The sequence below is a fragment of the Colletotrichum acutatum genome (genome assembly GCF_030867785.1).
Source record: "Colletotrichum acutatum strain CBS 112980 chromosome Unknown BDZ83scaffold_230, whole genome shotgun sequence".
In the NCBI taxonomy this organism is placed as follows: Eukaryota; Fungi; Ascomycota; class Sordariomycetes; order Glomerellales; family Glomerellaceae; genus Colletotrichum; species Colletotrichum acutatum.
In genome coordinates, this window is record NW_026849224.1 from 24,135 (window position 1) to 42,503 (window position 18,369).

Genomic DNA, 18,369 nt, shown 5'->3' on the forward strand with positions numbered 1-18,369 from the left:
CTAGGCTGATAGTTTGCTGGATACCTCCTTTCTCTCATACTCTATTATCCTCAAATCCGGTTTATTCCTGAAGAAAGCAGTAGCGCCAAGCGGGATGCGGTCATTTTCAATAAAAATCTCTTTCTTGGGCCCTTTGAAGATGGATATTACGCCAAACCCTTCTTTCCTCGTCCACAGGGGAAAGACTGCGATAGATGCTTCCTCACCCTCGGCCCGAGGAGGTAAAACCTTTCGGCAGGCAGGGCTGGAAAAGGACTGTATCAGGATCGTCAGCGAGCTGAAAGAACGTCGGAAGATGTTGACCTACAGCACAGCTAAAGTCAAGAGCCACTCCTGTAGCGGAGACATTTGCACCTCCATCAGTCAGCATCCGACTAGGGCGATACTTGGACACAACGACATGGATCTCTTCATTATGCTCGTTCACGACCCACACGCAAGGGGGAATGCTTCTTATGGTCCGGTATATGGCGCCAAAGCCTCCCTATTCGTATTTCAGTTAATCAACACCCAAAAGACATCCTCACATGATAGATAAGGCTCTTTCGCCAACTTACCCGCGCTGACTGGTCGAGGTAAGGCGATCGTGGTGGAAGGTCGCATGCATTGATGACCTCATCAGAAAGAGGGAGCTCCTTCGCCAGCATCAGTCGACTGGAACCATCCACCTCTCCTGGACCTTGATAAACTGTGGCAAAACATCCTTCGGAAAGCGGTACAGTACCAGTTGCTTTCATTTCGAAGGGTATCTGCAGGACATCAAAATGTAGAGGCTCACTGACGTCCTCGCATGCCATGTCACGTTTTGCACCGGTTGCAAGACAAAAGCTCAGCTGTTCGAGAGAGGAATAACCGGCATTTCCTCGACCATCAGCCCCAGAATCACTAGCTAATACGCTTAAATCGACGACTGTGTCTGTTAGAATGATCACAAGGCTCTCTGAAATTGATTGGCTTTTGTCCATGTCTTTGGGCCAGCTCATCTTGAGTCCATCGCCTCTTGGAAACTCGCTTGTCCGCCCAGCGCCGATATGGTAGGACCGTGTGGCGGGAAGCTCGAAGGAGGATACCTTTGAGATCTTGCCCTTCACGTTGATGTCAAAGGCGTACACGCATACCGTCCTGGAGCCGTTATTTCTGAGCGAGATATAAATCTTGTCGCCATCCATAACCACGCCTTTTCCGTCTGTAGGAATGATTGTGTCGGGTTTTCCGCCTTTCATTGTGCCAAAAGTCACAGCCAAGTCGTGATCAAGCTTCTCATGTTGCTTGCATGTGAGATTGAGCAAGTGGTTTGCTCTCGCGAGCTGTTCTGCCTGTTTGACAAGGGCTTTGCTTGCGTTCGCCCATGTTTGAGGGCCATCATCGGAGACTTTCTGGGACAACAGCTGGCGTCCTTTGTCATCGAGCAGGCTGAGGCTATGATCGTCACGCTCGAACTTGGCCAAAACGTTGGTTTGCTTTTGGGCTTTTTGGCAACGGAGATACTTGGACTCGTCGATAGCGTTCAGAAGCACCTTGGGTCCTTCGGGATGAGCTACCGGTAGCTTGCGTAGGCTCTCTTTCGCTAAGAAGGCCATTACACCTTGGGCTGGGATATGCGCCTTCCCAGGTAATAGAAATAGCTCAGCCAGTGACTCGAGGGCGCCAACTTCTATCAACGTTGCTTCGCCGATCTTCTCTTTGTCAGTGATGCGCTCTGATCCGAGAGGCATGAGCGCATAAACGTTGCCCTCTCGTACACCCGACACCCGCCCGGCTTTGAGGGTTCCCAAGCTTCCTTCAGGAGCCAGAACGAATCCGTTCGTCTCAGACTCTTCTACGGAGAAAAGCATTCGTCTCAAAGGACCTTCCACGAATGGGTTCTGCTGAGGGAAACGGATGTTGACCTGCTCCCTTACTCGCATCATGATCTTCTGCCACGAAACTTGGTTGCCGCCGTTGTCGGATTCCCAAGCGTCTTTCAATGCCCGGGCTAGCTCTCGAGTCATGGCCCCGGCACGCTGGTCGCCGTCCCCATCCTCCCATGCCGTCTCCGTAGCGCCGGCGGCGGCGATGCGCACAGCTGATAGGTTGCCTTCGCTGTGTAAATTATCATCTGCCGAAAGTTTTGCTGTCTCGCGTAAACCGTTGACCTGCTCAGAAACGGCTGCGTACTGCACATTTGGAAGGTTGCGCGGCACAGCGCCAGCGTGGGAGGGATCGCGAGCCATACGGCCCGAGTGACAACAGTCGAAGATAGTAATTACATTCTGAGTGCGATTTGTGGTAAGGCGCAGGAGGTGTTCGACCTCGACGTCGAGGATGCCGTTGAAAGAGTAGTCCGCATTGAGCTCGTCAGAGTCTGGGGGCATAAAATCCACTGGCACGAGAAACTGGTAGCGCCAAGAATGCTGGCTGGGGCTGTTGTCTTCATCGATGCCTGAGCTTGCCGAATTGTCTTCGACGATCCCGCCATGGCCTGCGTAGTAGATGACGACAACGTCTTCATGGCAAGAGACTTTGATGATGCGTTCCCACGCTGTGAGGATGCCCACTCGGGTAGCGCCGTCACCGCAGCATCTCGTTATCTCAAAATTCTGCTGTTGAAGAACGGTTGCCATAGTTTCGACATCATTGAGCGGGCCTCTGAGGCCTCCAAAGGGGCTCGCAATCAGTAGAGCGCGCTTCGTGCCCGGCATATCGGACAATTATACAGGGCTTGAGGAACAGAGTGCTGTAAGAACGTGAGAAGCGGACAAAGGATGGTGATGATTGTTTGTTGAACTGACGGTTACAATCCTTCACCCCGTGGTTTCAGCAACGAACATGACTTCGGTTACGGACATGAAGCCTGCAACCAGGAGTCCGAACACAATTCATATAATATTAGTCACCGAGATGCCCACCGCCATGTTAAGTGACCGAAAGCAGAAGCGCTATAATATTCGTAAAAAAGGTGACCGGCATGCAGCTGGATGGCAGGCCAGGATTCCGACTTTTCCTATTGGATCAGGTCCGAGGTCTATCTACCCCTCGCTTCTCCATTTCTACACATTGCGGTAAGGCTTAGGACAGTCAACTCGGGCTGAAGAAGATCCGAATTTACATCAATGCAGGCGGCGTCAAGAGTGAGGCGCTCAATCGGACATAACCTCCGAGACTTAGCCAAAATCGGGTATGTGTGACACGTAGCCAGTACGCAATGAGAGAGAGTCTGGATCGGGCATCAAGGCTCCCGCGCTCTTTAAATCCAGCTCTTCCAAATTGTCATTGACCTGCGCCAAGCGGCGGGGCGCTCAAGTGGAAATCCCTCTTACCCCGGAAACGACTCACAAGCAAGAACTTCAGGATAGAAGTCTGCACGTGCACAGCAATAAATCCCTGCGTTAATATTGTCCTCTTCGGCATTATTACGATACATCATGGTCGAAACCTATGTGCGGGTAAGATCGTACTCCTTACACAATCGGTGTTGTTCTTGCAGGCAGGCAATAGTTGATGCTTTTTACTCAAGGTATATGAGTTGTGTGCTAGAATAGTTTTACTTCTGCAAAGATCTTTCTGTCACATATCGATTTGCGTACCCCTCTAGTAAAAGGCATCCTGCTAAGTACTTTCTACCGTCTGCGTCACTGAGGCCTCTTCGCAACTTGAATGGACGCAAATATGCAGCGCCTAAACTCTCAGCTGCTGCATCTCTTGAACTTTAAGAAGTGGTTTCCACCGATGGCGTTGTGAGGCTAAGCGCAAGAAGCGCTCCCGTGGGTGCGCTACACTGCCTATCCTGGTCTCTCATCAATCACAACAACGAGCTTGATGTCATTGAAGACGTGGAAGATACGATCAAAACAATTGAGCGCATACAGCCGTTCTTTATTGGCGGAGAAAACTACGCATCTCTTCTAACTACGTGGGGGATGATGCTCAAGCAGCGATTTCAACACGACCACCAGAATGTTCGAGCCATCGAAGAAGGCATGGCAAAACTGAGAGAGGCTTTGGAAATGCCTCAGAGTGAGGAGGACAGAATTGGGACGCTCGATGTCCTAACCGGCTGTCTCCATGATCATTTCAACCGTACTGGAGATGAAGGCAGCATGAATGAAGCTGTTAGGACGGGGAGACAGTTGGTCAGTCTCACAAGCCAAGAGAGCCAACAACGGAATCGGGTATTGGTTCAGTTAGCGCGCCAACTAGCCAATCGCTTCTTCAGAACCGGCAATTTAGCTGAACTTGATGAAGCCATCTCAATCTACGAGGGTGTCGATAAGGCATTGTCTGAGCGTCACTTTCTACGCTTGCGGAATGCTGATGCTTTGTCGATTCTATATAGGAAACGGTTCGAGCGGAGGGGGCTAGACTCAGACAATGAGAAGGGCATTGCTGCACTTCAGCAGTGCATCAATTTGACGACACCAGGATCCCAGGAACGAGCAGTCAAACTTCTTAACTTGGGATCCGGCTTATGGCGTCGCTTCAGCCGGACAAGATCGCTAGTCGATCTCAACGATGCAATCTCACGATATGAAGAAGCGCTCAAGATACAATTTACAGAACCGAATCAAGACGTGAAGTCTAGCTGTCTGTCCGGTCTCGCCCAACTTCGATACGAGCACTATGAGCTCACGGGCGACACGACTCTGATTGCGAATTCTGTGGAAGAGAGCAAGAAGGCTGTGGCAGCTCTCACGCAGGATCACCCAAAATTGGCTACTGCGCATTACGTGCTGGGAGGCTCTCTCGAACAGCGATCAGAAGCAACGGGAGTGCTTGAAGACATTGATGCGGCTCTTGACAGCTTCAAGACTGCATGCAACCTTCCTGCTGGCGAGCCACACCAACGAATCATTTCCGCACGTCGTGCAATGAGAATTTTGGGCGGGAAGCAGAGATGGGCAGAGGCTGAACCCATTGCAGATCTCGCCGTCAGTCTTATACCACATGTCTGTACGCGAAAGCTCACTCAAGATGACCAACTTCACGCACTCCACGACATTTCCGAGGTGTCTGCAGAAGCCTGCTCCATTTCCTTGCGTTTGGGAAACGTTGGAAAGGCCCTCCAGCATATTGAGTTTGGGCGCGGATTGGTTCTGGGTTACCTGATCGATGGGCAAAGCGATCTTTCTGACCTCAGAGGGCGAGACTCGTCTCTGGCTCACGAGTATGAAAGTCTGAGAGCCAGGGTTTCTGGTGTGAGCACTGGGTTAGATGAGATTTATCAGGAGCTGGACATCTGCGAAGCTAAAATCCGTCAAATTGAGGGATTTGAGAGGTTTTTGCTGTCGCCATCTTTGGAAGAATTGCAAGCTGAAGCTTGCGACGGCCCCATAGTTGTCGTCAACCTATCCAGCTTTGGAGCAGACGCTATCATTGTCACCAAAGACGATTTACAGACTCTTGGACTTCCTGAGATGACTATCCATTCCATGAACCGAGTCACAGTGGCAAAGATGACATGGACAGGGCGTGAACGCGATATGGAACCGGAACAGGCTCCACGCTTGGGAGTCGGAATGCTGGAGTGGCTGTGGTCCTCCTGCGTACACCCTATTCTCAACATGATCACTGGAGATGTCGATACAAAGTCGGACGGCAACAATCTGAGCCGTATTTGGTGGATTGGCACTGGTTTCGCGAGCACACTTCCGTTCCATGCAGCCACGGGTTCCGACGAGGAAACCCCTGGGAGTACCTTGGATCTATCCATTCCGTCGTATACTTCGACTATCAAGGCACTGCAGAACGCTCGAAACCGATCATCGAAGGGACAGAAGACGGGCGACGCCGACCCATATCATCTTCTGATGGTCACTATGCCCAGCACACCGGGCCAGACGGATCTCCCGGGTGTTTCACGCGAGAAGCAGGCAATCAAGGCAGCTATCAAAGGCGCGTACAAGATCACGGAGCTTGAACGACCCAACGCTCAGCAGGTCCTCGACGGCATGCAAGACGCGCAAATTGTGCACTTCGCGTGCCACGGAGCCTCCGATCCGAAGGACCCATTGCAAAGTCATTTGCTTCTGCAAAATTCCAATCAAACCTTGGACAAGCTCACAGTCAAGTCACTCCTGGCCGAGAAGGTCAAGACACGGGCTTGGATTGCCTACTTATCTGCATGTTCAACAGCGGAAGTGAAGGCATTTAGTCTGAAAGACGAGGGTTTGCATGCCACGAGCGCCTTTCAAGTCGCTGGTTTCGGTCATGTAATTGGCTCATTGTGGCCAGTTAGTGATGAGGTTTCTATTGAAGTTGCGAGGCTGTTCTATGAGTTCTTGAGTAGACCCAGGACAAAGCCTGCGTCGCCTGATAGGCTTGTTGCCGAAGCGCTGAGGAGCGCGGTACTTCAGATTCGTACCCGGTTTCCCGATAATGCCGATATATGGGGCCCATATATACACTACGGTGCATAACAAGTTAGTTGTTTTGTACATCCATACACAAGTTGAAATCAGCTCATGCTCTCGAGACACCTTTCTGCCACTTCTCTTGATGATCTGACTTAACCGCTGGTCCTAAGCATCATAATATGTTCGTCCTGGTTGAATCTTGATTGAATTCCAGCAGTGAGTCCCTCGAGATACATCCGAAACTTGGACGTTACCTGTTGTTGAGAAACTAATTTTGATCTTCCCATCGACTATATGCCTGAGAACTTAATAAATTTCTCTCACGTACTACTTCAATAGACTAGGGAGGCAAGACATGTCTCCTCAAATTCTTCGCGAGCAGGGAGGCACATTGGAACACCAGTATCAGAATAGCGAGCAGCCTGCCTTGACCTTGCCTGGCTCCTCCTCCTTTTACTTAGCCCACCAACTCCGCCCCCATGATACATAACACATTGCCCATTAGGGTTGTCAACGCACAATGAATTACGTAATCCCCGATGGCACAATTGGCTAGCGCGTCAGACTGTTAAGATCGAGCTTGCTCACTAATATGGGCAAGCGAGACAGATATCTGGAGGTTGGTGGTTCGAGCCCACCTTGGGGAGATGACTTCCATTTTAGAGTTTCTTGACACTGTTTTTAATCTGAAATCTAGCAAATACTAGCAAATGGCAGTAGATGGGTAGTTCCTGGTCATGATTTTCCCGTTCACAGGATCTTCTTTATGCGTCCCCACAGGTAAGGGTAAATGATTATACCGCTCGGCGAGATCACTTTCTCACAACGGCGCGTGGGTTATGATTCTCATTAACAGTAAAATGGCAATAACTATGACAACCCATCTTAGACATTGACTGTAGCATAGTCAACGTGAGAACTATGGCAGCGCAAAGATGCTTGTAATTGAACCCGCTTTCAAGACATTGGAGTTCGGAGTTTATGAATGCGCAAGGGCTCTTATCCTCTAGCAGTTGAAGCCCAATTAAAGTATGTTATCTTACCTTGGTCATTTATAGAATAGCTTTTGGACTGAGGTAAGTCACATATGCGGACATGCGTTTAGTCGACTGGCGTGGATTGCAGAAATCAGAATAGATGATGCTGGGATAATCATGCGGTTCAGAAATTCGGGACAAGCTTCCTAAAACCCGAAGCACAAGTCCTGGTCGACTGCCGTGAATACAATCCTAAAATGCAACACCGAATTATCATCTAGATAGAATACTTGACTAAGAGGTCTTATTTCACCGAGTCAAACGTATGGACCACAACACCCACGTTGCAACACCCTGAGTTGCGTAAGAACTGCAGACACGCAAGGAACTGTCGCTCATCTCTAACCCACAGGTTTTCGTTGATCATCAAAAACTCAGTTTCTTCGACAAATCCCACCCCGAAGTGCTCGTCATCGCTCAAAATCTCAATTAGCTTCCGCCATGAAGGCTTCTGTGACGTATCCAGAATATCTTCCAAGGCCACGAGATCACGCCTCTGAGGATTGTCAGCACGTCCGACATTGAAGACGAACTTTGCAGTGTACCTCTCGTCGCTGCAAGTCAGTGAAGGTAAAAAGATTGTCTCTCCGGAGCGCCCTACCCCACTTGTTGTAGGGAATATCTCTTTGTCTGTCTCGAGGGAGACTCCTGAAGGAGCCTCATTGTAATCGTCCTCAAGTGGCTCCTGTGGAAGCTCTGGTGATGAATCTGGTGGAGAAGATGCATCTGATGTGTTCGCAGATTCTGCAGGGCTGAGAGGCCTGTAATCAACGAGACCTGTTAAAGACACCCCGGCGGTAGAATCTAGCTGGGAAACCCTGGCACTGCCAATCCGGCTCTGCAGTTCTCGTTTGGCCGTTGCTTCCATCTGAACACACAAATTGGTGGTAATTGTTTTGTATGTCTTGTACACTCTTTTGTCGGATGTCGGTGGGGACCTCCATGCCAAGTACAATTTTTGGTGACAGGAAGATACAGAGAAGGATGCCGGATGGTCTTCAAGGAATTTCTGACACAAGAAGCAACTCTTCTTACTCACCCCCATGAATCGAAACGACGGCATAAGCTCAGGGTTTTGGTCGTAGAAGCCGATAAGCTGCATCTCGGCATGAACAGCAAGGTCAAGACGACAGGCCTTTCGGAAGCGAGGCTCGGGATCTGTAACACCCCAGACAGTTGCCAACCTTCTCGCGAACTCCTGCTCCTGGCCTCCAGCGACTCTCCGGAGAGTATCTCTCAAAGGCCTTTCCTCTTCTGTAATCAAAAATTCAAGCCTTGGGATAGGTTTGATAGTTTCTATTCGCATAGGACAAAAGAGGGCGCGAAATTCCGTCGGGAGCCGACACAAGGCTATTGAGGCGACCCCGTATCTCCCAAGCTTGTAGACACTGTATATCCAAGAAGGTAGGCCAGTGCCCTGAGCAGAGAATAGTGCCTCAATGTAGGTGGAGAGCTCCCATTTGGCCTTTTCTGCCCATAAGATGTAATGCAAGATGTCTGATGGAGGAGCTGCAGTTGCAAGGGTTGTGATCGAAATGAGGTTTCCCATCCATGAGGTGAACCTTTCGTGTTCATTGACCTCGAAGATAGATGAAAGTTGCGGCAAGAATTGCTCGGCCCTCAAAATGTCTGATCTGTGTTTCCGTAGTTCCATAAGGTAATGCCAGATTTTGGCCTTGTCGAGACTGATCATCTTCAATAGGACACTCATTCTCCGTTCATCCGTAAGACCTTGCCTCGAAGTCAGTTTGAGTTTTCTCAGACCAAGAAAAATTCTTTACCCATAAAAGATACGTCGTGAAGGATTTCCATCACTTCCTCAAGATGAATCAGTGTCGACGCGGACACCCCAGCATTACTAGCGATGCGAATGACTGAGCCTTCTGGCGCTCCTACCTCTAGGGTGGCCGCCGATACTCTGTCGCCATCTTTGTGGATTGAAGCTAGGAGAGCAAAAGAGTCGAGAAACTTCCGCTTTAGAAACTCTTCTCGGGACACACCTGCGTCATGGGGATGTCGATCGAGACCGTATGCCGTCGGACTACCCCTCACGGGATCTAGCTTGTGAAGCAAAACAGCATCTTGCACGAACCGTTTCTGTAGGTTTCCAGTGATTTCTAGAGTCATATTTATCTGTGAATTCAAGCAGTGGAATAATCGTGATCAACAAAAGAGGGGGTTCAATTTTTTGGATCACCATGTCGTTGTGCAGAGTGGACTATGGCTAGCCCCCATATGAGCTGTGGGAGCAGGGTTTATATTTGATGTTGGAGTCTTTTCTTATTTGATGTTGGAGTCTTTTCTTAGCTCATAAGCATAGCCTTCATATGCTTTCTGCTTCGCGTGATAACAAAAGGCCCCCTCCAATCACAGCTATTGATGCTCGTCATCACAATCGGGAAGGTTGAGTGATCGGTATCAGTTCGACATTCTCGCGCTGCCACTCTTGATTAGTGCATATGTCTTGACCACTTGTCTTATCCGCCTTATTTTCATCTCCCATCGGTTGTCGGTCCACGCTGCAGGCGCCTTGCATGTAAATGGGTGTCCAGATGTTGTCGCGTCAGAGCTTACAGGCTGAGAGATGAGAGTTTGAACGGCCTCCTGCATATGCCAGCAACTATGGCCACAGCCTACCTCGCTAGCGTTGTTTCGTTTGACAGCCATACACGAGAAACTTGTATTCATTTATGCATGTGTCTACGTCAGCGACCCTGAGGATAAAGTACCTCGCAGGTCAATCATGTAAAACACCTATCTCAGCATTCGCAGATGCCAACTTGCCAGAATTATCAGAGGCCCATGGCGATACTTTGACTTTGCCGTGCACACATGTCGAGGAAGTCAGTCGCCGGGCTGCTTTCAACAATTAGCAACGCTATCTGCCAAGTTACACTCGATTGAATGGATACTTGCAAGTAGGTCACATTATGGATCCTACTACGATCGTGCCTTGATGTCTTTGGAGTACGCTTTCAGCGAATTCCACCTGGCTGACCAGGGCCCAACAGCGAAGCAAAGTCTTGACTTGATCAGGGAATTGGGATGGGACGCTAGAAGGTTGAGGAATACAGGTCTTAAGGTCTTTACAACAGTATCAGCACAGGAACTGGCAGGCCGATGCTGCGCGTCCACCTGAACAGCGGCTTGGCGTAGTTGACTGCCGCTTGCCGTGAGCTTGAGCGGCTCGATCCGAAGAATTCCAAGAGAATCTGCGACAAAATCAGGCGTGATCTAGTGGATGGATGGATTGTCGATTTGAACTGGCAGTCGACGTGATGGAGCTCATGTAACATAGCACCGTCTCCCACAAGCACCAGAATTCGACGTGAGCAGTCATTACATCAGGCGGTGTCTTCAAATGGACATCCTTTTTCTATTACCGACTTCACATCGAGGGCTATGGGGCTAAAATACCCCATAATCAGCCCACTCGTGCTCAAGTGCCGCTGACCCCTGAGTCAAGACCAATTTTTAAATGAAGACTGTCTCGATTTCACTGTTCAAAAGTCACTCCAAGATCAAGGCCCAACTTTGCCATGAGTTACATGAGATGAGCAGAAGTTTTGGAAATTCTACCCAGCTTTCGCGATGTCCGAACAATCCATGTTGGTCATTGACTGCCCCTGGCAGTGGCGTTTGAGATAACCTTGCGTTTGCGTGATAAAGGAGGGTTTTTAGCGAAGAAATAGTCACTGATCCTAGGAAACGAACGATGAATTCGAACCTCTACAGCCTCTTGAAAGCTTGTTCAGTCGGGGTTATGCTCGTCTAATTGCCAGTTACCCCGGGGGCCAAAAATATGTTCGTAGCCCATTCAAAGAACTAAGTTCGGGCTGCCCAGTTCTCATATAACAAAGTGCCAATCTTCTTTGAGGCCTTATGACCTTCTACGAATCATATAAAAGTGGGTGAGGGCTCGTTATTAGCAACGATTATTCTTAAGATGTTTCACCTGGTGAAGTCAGGCTTGGCATCTCAAGACCTGCGCCTCGAGGCCCAAAACAGAGAGACTGGCCACGAACATAGCATGACTCGCACGAGTGGGCGCGGCATTTCTGGCTAGACCTCGTATGAGTCTGTCGGCATGCTCGGCTTTCTGTTGAGCATCCCGCTGGCTGTCGGCGTCCGGCGGTTAGACGGTATTTCCCTGCCGATTCTTGATGGGTAGACCCGCAGGGAGACCAAATGGGCCGACTAGCTCAGTTACATATCGTGAAGATTTCAACACGACTGGTCCAAGTCTAATGTTCGTCTCGTATTGAATGATTGAACCCCACCATATAATCATCGTATCTTACTCAAAGCAACACTTGTCTTGGCCTTTTTCTATCTTTCTACTTCGCCTTATTTTCAAAATGGTCCTGGGAATCAACTATTTTCAGCCAACGCTGGAAGTCATGAATTTTGCGAGTTGATCGCTTTGACGGGTGGAGGTGTCCCATATGCCTTGTTCACATACCAGATGAGGTGTATCAACTTGACTTCTAATAAGGTTGCGGAGGATTCTTTTCGTCAAGAGGGGAAATACCACGCGGTGGTCAGTGGTCTTTAAATAGATCCGAGCGTCAATTTGATGAAGATGGCTTGAACCTTATCACTGCCCTAGCGAACGAACGCAGCCGATAGAATGGGCTGGCCCCACAAGGCTCACAGGTGAAACCATGACAAGCAAACAGGTCTGCCAATATATCATGATTCTAGGCCTGCGAGGCCGGCCAGGCCTCCACAGCCGCTTCTCTGAGCTGCAAGACGGGGTTTCCTAGTCTTGGGTCAAGTTCGTGGCTCTGAAAGAGGTGAATGCATGACGATGTAAGCGAACGGTCGCAACTTTATTCGCAATGTGCCTGAGAACCCCTGTTGCAACTTGATCATGTCTCTTGCGTCAGGTACAGCGGGCAAACCAAGCATGTGAGTTGTTGTTAGCCCAGGTAGTTTGACTGGCTGTGGAATTCCTCTGTGAACATGTTCGGATGATAAGAAGAACGCCAGCTGCCCTATGAGGCGTTGGGCTTCAGATTCGCTTGGTCAGCTTCGGCCGTTCCTTCTTTCAGTCACTCTTTTGGCCGTAAACTACAACCACTCATTTGAGTCTTTTGCGTTCTTTGTTTAAGTGAATCTCAGCCTTCATCATGGTGAGGTCACTGGACTTCCTTCCGGGTCTTATCGGGGCCATTGGTCTATTAGCAGTTGGAGCTAATGGCCAGACGGACAACACGGTTGAATGGGTCAGCTTCCTCCTAGGAGCACCCTCTCCCAATATCACAAGAAGGATAACGAGACTGACCCGAAACATCTGCATAACAGACTCTCGGAATGCCCCTCAAGTTCTTTGCCACAGCCGAAAATACACCGTCATGCGCCGCAAGCTTTCAAGACGCAACAGGCGACGCCAAGACGTTCACACCAATTCAGTCTAGTACTGACACGGTGATGGCAGGAGGCTCGACTGCGGATCTAGCGACCACATTCTACTTGACAAACGGAATATTGGCTGGTGGTAAATCTTTCACCGATCCTTCAGGGATTCGAGTTGCTGGAGGGGGATCCGGTGGTGGCTGCTGGGATATTTCCAGCGGTACTGTCAAGGTCGCCGCATGCGACTTGGCCAAGAACCAGACATTTTATGTGAGTTGAAGGTTTCACTTACTTGAAGTACCACGAGATTTCCTAACGAAAAATCTCGTCAGGTTGGTATTCCCGGGGACAAGCAGCCCTTCTTCATCTACTCCTCGACACTAGGTGCCCTCGAGAGACCCGCCACCGCCGGCGATGCCCTCACCTTCCCCTCAGCCAGCCAGACTCAGTTTTGCGCGTATGCCAACGAAACTGGGAAGCTCGTCATTCCTCCCGCCACGGGGACCATGTACTATCCTCAAGCGCAGTTGACAAACCTCACATCTACCTCCTTTGGAAACACCCCGCCAGCATCAGAAGGCGATATCCCTCAGTGCAGATTTGCCGACCAAGGCAACACATCAACATCCATGCTGGAAAGTATGGGTTCGACTGACTGCATTGTCGCGCGTTCTTTTGCAACCATCCCCAGTGGCTGCGATGCCAATCCTTCCAACAAGACTTGTATTCTTCACTTGTGGCCTGCCTTCTGTCTGGATCTTCCTGAAGTTCGCACTGGAGCCAACGCTTCGGATGCGCTTGAGGTTTGCGTGAGGAAAATTAGCCAGGGACCTTGCGTTGCTAATCCTTCAGGGGCCGCTTGCGCTTCTAATCTGTTTGCTGGGATCAAGTATGTTGGTGGTGTTGGTGGTGGGGGCGGCAGTGCGACCTCGAAGCGCCAGACTTCAAATGATCCTCTGTTCGGAAACCCCGAGTCGAACATCCCTCTTGAGGACCAATTCTGGATGGGTAATTTGTGACCAATTCCAACATCAAGAGAGCCCCAACCACTAATGTGAGGCTCTTTCCAGGCGTAATGAAGAACGTCATCAACTCAGCTATCGGTGCTTTCAAATTTTTAGCCACACCTCACGTCCAAGAGCTCAAGGTAACATGTATGGGCATGAGCCATCTAAGTAGCATCTTTGAGGCAAGCGTCGGAAAGACTATTCGAGAGGGATGCAGAGATGCGTTCAGAGCCTTCGATGTAAGTAAACACACACTCAGGTCTCGAAGAAAGCCCCGGTCGAGTGCTTCTGCTGACGTCTTGTCAAACAGAGCATCCACGAACTCACCTACGACAACGACATTGAAAAGGCAGGCAGCATATTTGCCGATGTCGTGGGACTCTTGAGTCTGGCAAAGGATGTCGCAACGGCAGCAAAGGCTGTCGGTGCCGTCGACGCTGTACTGGCTAAGTTTGGCAAGACTGCCGCGACTATTGGCGAAGGCAAGGGGCTCATGCTAGAAGCCAAGGAGGGTGAGAATACCGTGCAAATCTTCCGTGATACCGGTGATGGAAAGCCAAAGCTGTTATACACTGATAGCGACGTTGCTGCCATGGAGAAATCCATCGAAGAGGGAGGTGAGTCTAAGCGACGTCGTGGACTCAGATGAATTGGCCCGAGAACTGACCGCAGATAGGATTCGATAACTGCAAAATCTGCATCGAGGGAGGTGGTGTGAAGATCCGCCGCCAAAAGGGCATCCTCCGCAAGTTCTGTTGCTTCCTGAGCCCTCAGACCCTGGAAGCTCCAGAGCCCGTCTGGAACGACCAGACTGGCCTGGCAACTGGCCTCGGTACATCCGAAGCCATTCCCTTGGCCAATCGCGTTGTCGCCACTCTCTCCGAGACCGCAGCTCTCACTGCCGATGAGAAGACGCTCATCACTACCATGAGCCAGGGCTTTGCCAATTGGTACACGAAGGCGCAGTCCGTCTCCGCGAACGTCGATGAGATCAGCGCCGTACTGCTCGAGGCAAGGAAGAAGACTGCCGACTGGGGCAAGATCGCCACCGCAACGTCCAAGGCGTATGGCCTGAGTGACCAGGAGAAGTGGGCTCTCAAGACGTGGATCCAGTGGTACATGATCAACCCCGAGTTCAACAACGCCTTGTCAAAGCTGCCTTCTGCTACTGGCCTGGTTGTCCGCTCGACCGATCTTGATGCTGCGACGGTTAACATGCTCAACAAGCTTGAGTCTGGTGTGATTAGCAAGGGCAAGGCAGGCATCTACGAGGTTCAAGGTCAGTCATACTGATATGCTACGATGCTCCAATGTGTGCAGCCACTAACGAGTCATAGATCTCGTTCTTAACGTCAACACCCCCTCAGGCGGCACCGGCGAAGTCCGCAAAGTCATGGCGACGACCCTCAACCTCGGCGACGGCATGTTCACAACCACAAAGGACTATCTCTTCATGATCAACTCCAAGTCCGGTCGCTATATTGAAGCCGTTGCCAACTCGGAATACCGCGAGACCTCCTTCGTGCAAGGGATTTCCGGAAAGTTTAAGCTCATCGGCAAGCAAGAATTGAACGGTGGAGAGGCCGCTAAAGCGGCGGGTAAGCCGGGCCCTTATGCCGTCTACTAGTGAGTAAACCGGCCTTGGTGCTTTTCGCTTGAGTTCTGAAGACTGACCAGAGAAAAGCTTTGATGAGATCGAGGCACCAGCTTCAACTTCGAAGGCTACCGTCGCGGACGTCAGAAAAGCCCTGACTGATGAGGGCGTCACATTATCTGGAGGTTCCGCTAAGCGCGGTCTCGATGGCCTACTGGACGCACTTGAAACAAGAGTTGTTGCCTCTGGGAAGAAGAGGCATGGCTTGGATTATCACGTCCGTAACCGCGTTGTCCGTCATTGAGTCAGCGGGTGTGTGCGACGCGAGCATAGCTTCTGGGCAGTAGGTAGCTTCATGTACATAGATCAAAGTCAATGTACACCACTTCCTTCCATTTCATTCGAGAATAGTATGATCATCTTCGTATCAGCAGCACTGTCAAAGCAGGCATGTGGAGAGTTTTTTATCCCAGTGGTATTATTGTCCCGCTCTTAAGTTTACTTACGGGCTGATGGATTCAAAGTAGGCCCTGAATTGTCACCTTGCTTCCATTGCAAGTTGAACACATAACAGTTGCTCGAAGCTCTCTGGGGATCTTCTTGGCTCATGCCCCCACATTGCCTCGGATCGCCGACATTGTCTTCCCTGCCACTCGACTTGATCTTCACCGGTGGACCCCTTGGTCCATAGAATTGACTGCAAGCATGTACAACTGCAACTTCTCTGACCAATCAGGTCCCAAAGTCATCAGGACTTCTTGCATAACTCCTGCATCAGGCGAGCGTCCAACCCCAACCTTCTGCCTGACTTTCTCCTGGATCTCTCGCACTTCCTTCAACGTCTCCTGTTCCGCCTCGCTCGCCGGTCGAAGCGCACGAGTAGGGGGCTTGGTTCCGTCGTTATCAAAGTCTTGTTCCACGTACATTGGGGAGCCACGAGGGGGGTCAATCAGGACCTCGAGCCTAATTCTCTCTAGTTCCTTCTTCTCGCTGCCAAATGTCGGCCCAAAGAGAACTCGCAAGTACTCAGGCGTGTCTTTGCCAGCGATGACGAGACGGCGGAGTGGCAAATCCATTCCTGGGCGAACAGAGATAGGATCGATATTGAGTGAGCGCAGCAACGCCTGTCCCTCCGAAGACTTTCGCGCCACACTGTTGTAATAGTTGTATGTGGGGTCCATACCGGGCGACGTAGTCGTGGATGGCGCTGGAACCGGGCGGTGAGCGACACAGGTCGGCTTGTGCTTCTTCCAGTGCGAGCGCTGGCAGTCCTGGGAATGATACCACGCCTTCTGACACGCGGAACACTTCTTCATAGGCGACGAGAAGTTTTCGGAGGAGAGACCGCAACCGTGGCATTTGGATGAATCCCCGAGTGACACAGCGGAAGGAGCTGTGGTCGCCGGTCCAGCCCTGCCACCACCCGTGAAGTTCATCAGGAGGTCCTTGATCTCTGACCAAGTTTCTGCGAGGATCTTTTTTTCCTCCGCAGAGCAAACGGTCACCTTCTCAAGACCACCCGGAATTCCTGCAGCGGCCAGCTCTGGCCCAATAGCGGCAGCGAGCTCGGGGCTGTCCGTCGACCAGCTCCAGGGAGCAAATGCGGCATGTTCAGCGCTTGGACTGCCTTTGAAGAAGGCTTGAAGAAGGGGAGTTACAGTCGCCCTGGCTCTATCACGCTCGGTAGGCTGCGAGAGGATCTGAGCTGGGCCGCCTCGCAACAGGAATCGGCTTTCTGGATGTACGGCGATTACCAGATCTCCAGGCGGATTGAGGTCGACGTGTCGGACACCGAAAACCCATTTGTTGTCAAGACCTGACGGCGTTGTCTTTGACCGACCAAGAGTCCTGAAGTCCCTCACCGCTTGCTCCATTTCGCGGGCAAGATCAATGCTATGGTTCGTTCGTCTAGTGCGGTAGTTGTTGTTGTTGTTGTTGTATTTAACGCCGTGGCGGCCGGGCTAGAGCCCTTACCGCAGACCTCCCGAAGGGTATATGGCGTGGAGGGCCGTGAGCCAAGGCTACCTACTCTACAGTACGTCGTCTCTTTACATCGTCCTCCAAATCATGCCTTGTGGCCACTACGCGTTCTGTCTGTCCCCGGTTCCCGCTGGTGCCCCAGTTTCATTCTTTCCCAAATCGTCCCTTGGAATCGGGAGGTTCTTTGTAGTCCGCACTCACATCTACCTAGGTGTGGATGCTGCTACCGCAGACAGATCTTCTGGAAGAAGTCCGTCACGCGGAGAAAGGCCTCGAAGCCTCGTGGGTCGGTGATTAATCTCTTGAAGTAGGCCTCGAGAGATCCCATAGGACCTATGGGCTCGGGCATACTGCGAGAGTGGAGGGTCGGCCACCGTTGCCTCCTCGCCAGCGTTAGTCGACAGTAGACCAGGTGGTCCACGTCTTTCGCCTCTCCACAAGAGCACATCATTAGAGCGTCGTCGTGGTTGAAACGTCGGTGATATTGCTCGAAGTCCCCGTGACCCGATCGTGCCGCCAGCAGGTGATGTAACGTAGCCCGCGGCAAGGCCAGTTCAGGAGGGCTGGACAGAGCTGCCTCAAGCCCCAAGTCCGCGTACCGCGGCCTTCGCTCTTTATACCACCATCTCCTGTGCTGGCTTTGTAATTTTTCCCTTGCAAGCCGCTTGATGCCCGCTAGTGTTGCCATTTGACCCATCCGCGCCGGCAGTGTCGTTCCTTCTTTGGCCAGCCGGTCCGCGGCCTCGTTTCCTTCGATGCCCTGGTGTCCCGGGGACCAGTGCGTCCGTATATCAAATATCCTGGCCGCTTCTTGGATTTCGAGGAACGCGTCTTGTGACGAGTCCGGCGCCTTGCCGCGGATGCCTTGTATAACGCTGGTGTTGTCGATACATATGTGGATTGGATGACCGCGATTGGTGAGCAGAGCCCTTCTGAGGCCGGTTCGCGCCCCTTCGACCTCGGCGTCGAACACTTCTGCTAGTCCGAGTCGGCCGCACCCTTGCGCTATGCGTTTGGAGTCTCGGTAGATGACGAAGCCGTACCCCACGGCTCCGTTTTCG

General features: G+C 51.2%; 6 protein-coding genes and 1 non-coding gene across 7 annotated transcripts; 4 read left to right on the forward strand and 3 right to left on the reverse strand.

Moving 5' to 3' along the window:
* On the reverse strand, positions 1–2,681 carry BDZ83DRAFT_593914 (caspase domain-containing protein; the record flags this gene model as incomplete). The annotated part of the gene is made up of 3 exons (XM_060506675.1): positions 1–255; positions 308–484; positions 528–2,681. 3 exons carry the CDS (start codon positions 2,679–2,681, stop codon positions 1–3), a joined length of 2,586 nt encoding a protein of 861 aa, XP_060357771.1.
* Positions 2,682–3,300: 619 nt separating this feature from the next.
* Positions 3,301–6,438, forward strand: BDZ83DRAFT_736104 (CHAT domain-containing protein). Its single transcript, XM_060512986.1, has 2 exons — positions 3,301–3,425; positions 3,936–6,438. Exons 1-2 carry the CDS (start codon positions 3,405–3,407, stop codon positions 6,393–6,395), a joined length of 2,481 nt encoding a protein of 826 aa, XP_060357772.1. The 5' UTR covers positions 3,301–3,404; the 3' UTR covers positions 6,396–6,438.
* Positions 6,439–6,865: 427 nt separating this feature from the next.
* On the forward strand, positions 6,866–6,979 carry BDZ83DRAFT_t320. The gene has a single exon. It is a non-coding gene; the product is annotated as a tRNA-Asn (tRNA).
* A 457-nt stretch (positions 6,980–7,436) lies between these two features.
* On the reverse strand, positions 7,437–9,640 carry BDZ83DRAFT_685468 (uncharacterized protein). Its single transcript, XM_060511250.1, has 2 exons — positions 9,151–9,640; positions 7,437–9,100 (listed from the first exon to the last, which is right to left on the reverse strand). Exons 1-2 carry the CDS (start codon positions 9,494–9,496, stop codon positions 7,614–7,616), a joined length of 1,833 nt encoding a protein of 610 aa, XP_060357773.1. The 5' UTR covers positions 9,497–9,640; the 3' UTR covers positions 7,437–7,613.
* A 4,475-nt stretch (positions 9,641–14,115) lies between these two features.
* Positions 14,116–15,229, forward strand: BDZ83DRAFT_198851 (uncharacterized protein). The gene is made up of 2 exons (XM_060501646.1): positions 14,116–14,351; positions 14,411–15,229. Exons 1-2 carry the CDS (start codon positions 14,228–14,230, stop codon positions 15,025–15,027), a joined length of 741 nt encoding a protein of 246 aa, XP_060357774.1. The 5' UTR covers positions 14,116–14,227; the 3' UTR covers positions 15,028–15,229.
* A 147-nt stretch (positions 15,230–15,376) lies between these two features.
* On the forward strand, positions 15,377–15,720 carry BDZ83DRAFT_198856 (uncharacterized protein). Its single transcript, XM_060501647.1, has one exon. The coding sequence runs from the start codon at positions 15,490–15,492 to the stop codon at positions 15,673–15,675; it is 186 nt and encodes a 61-aa protein (XP_060357775.1). The 5' UTR covers positions 15,377–15,489; the 3' UTR covers positions 15,676–15,720.
* A 76-nt stretch (positions 15,721–15,796) lies between these two features.
* On the reverse strand, positions 15,797–17,328 carry BDZ83DRAFT_643804 (uncharacterized protein). Its single transcript, XM_060509693.1, has one exon. It carries the CDS (start codon positions 17,200–17,202, stop codon positions 15,994–15,996), a length of 1,209 nt encoding a protein of 402 aa, XP_060357776.1. The 5' UTR covers positions 17,203–17,328; the 3' UTR covers positions 15,797–15,993.
* Positions 17,329–18,369: the final 1,041 nt, after the last annotated feature.

Bases quoted from the DNA above. Each gene is read 5' to 3' on its own strand.
- BDZ83DRAFT_685468 (XM_060511250.1), bottom strand. From the start codon at position 9,496: ATGACTCTAGAAATCACTGGAAACCTACAGAAACGGTTCGTGCAAGAT. The intron at 9,101-9,150 runs GTAAAGAATTTT...CTTCGAGGCAAG, and splicing joins TCACGACGTATCTTTTATGG to GTCTTACGGATGAACGGAGA.
- BDZ83DRAFT_643804 (XM_060509693.1), bottom strand. From the start codon at position 17,202: ATGGAGCAAGCGGTGAGGGACTTCAGGACTCTTGGTCGGTCAAAGACA.
- BDZ83DRAFT_736104 (XM_060512986.1), top strand. From the start codon at position 3,405: ATGGTCGAAACCTATGTGCGG. The intron at 3,426-3,935 runs GTAAGATCGTAC...CACGACCACCAG, and splicing joins TGGTCGAAACCTATGTGCGG to AATGTTCGAGCCATCGAAGA.
- BDZ83DRAFT_198856 (XM_060501647.1), top strand. From the start codon at position 15,490: ATGAGGGCGTCACATTATCTGGAGGTTCCGCTAAGCGCGGTCTCGATG.
- BDZ83DRAFT_198851 (XM_060501646.1), top strand. From the start codon at position 14,228: ATGCTAGAAGCCAAGGAGGGTGAGAATACCGTGCAAATCTTCCGTGAT. The intron at 14,352-14,410 runs GTGAGTCTAAGC...GACCGCAGATAG, and splicing joins GAAATCCATCGAAGAGGGAG to GATTCGATAACTGCAAAATC.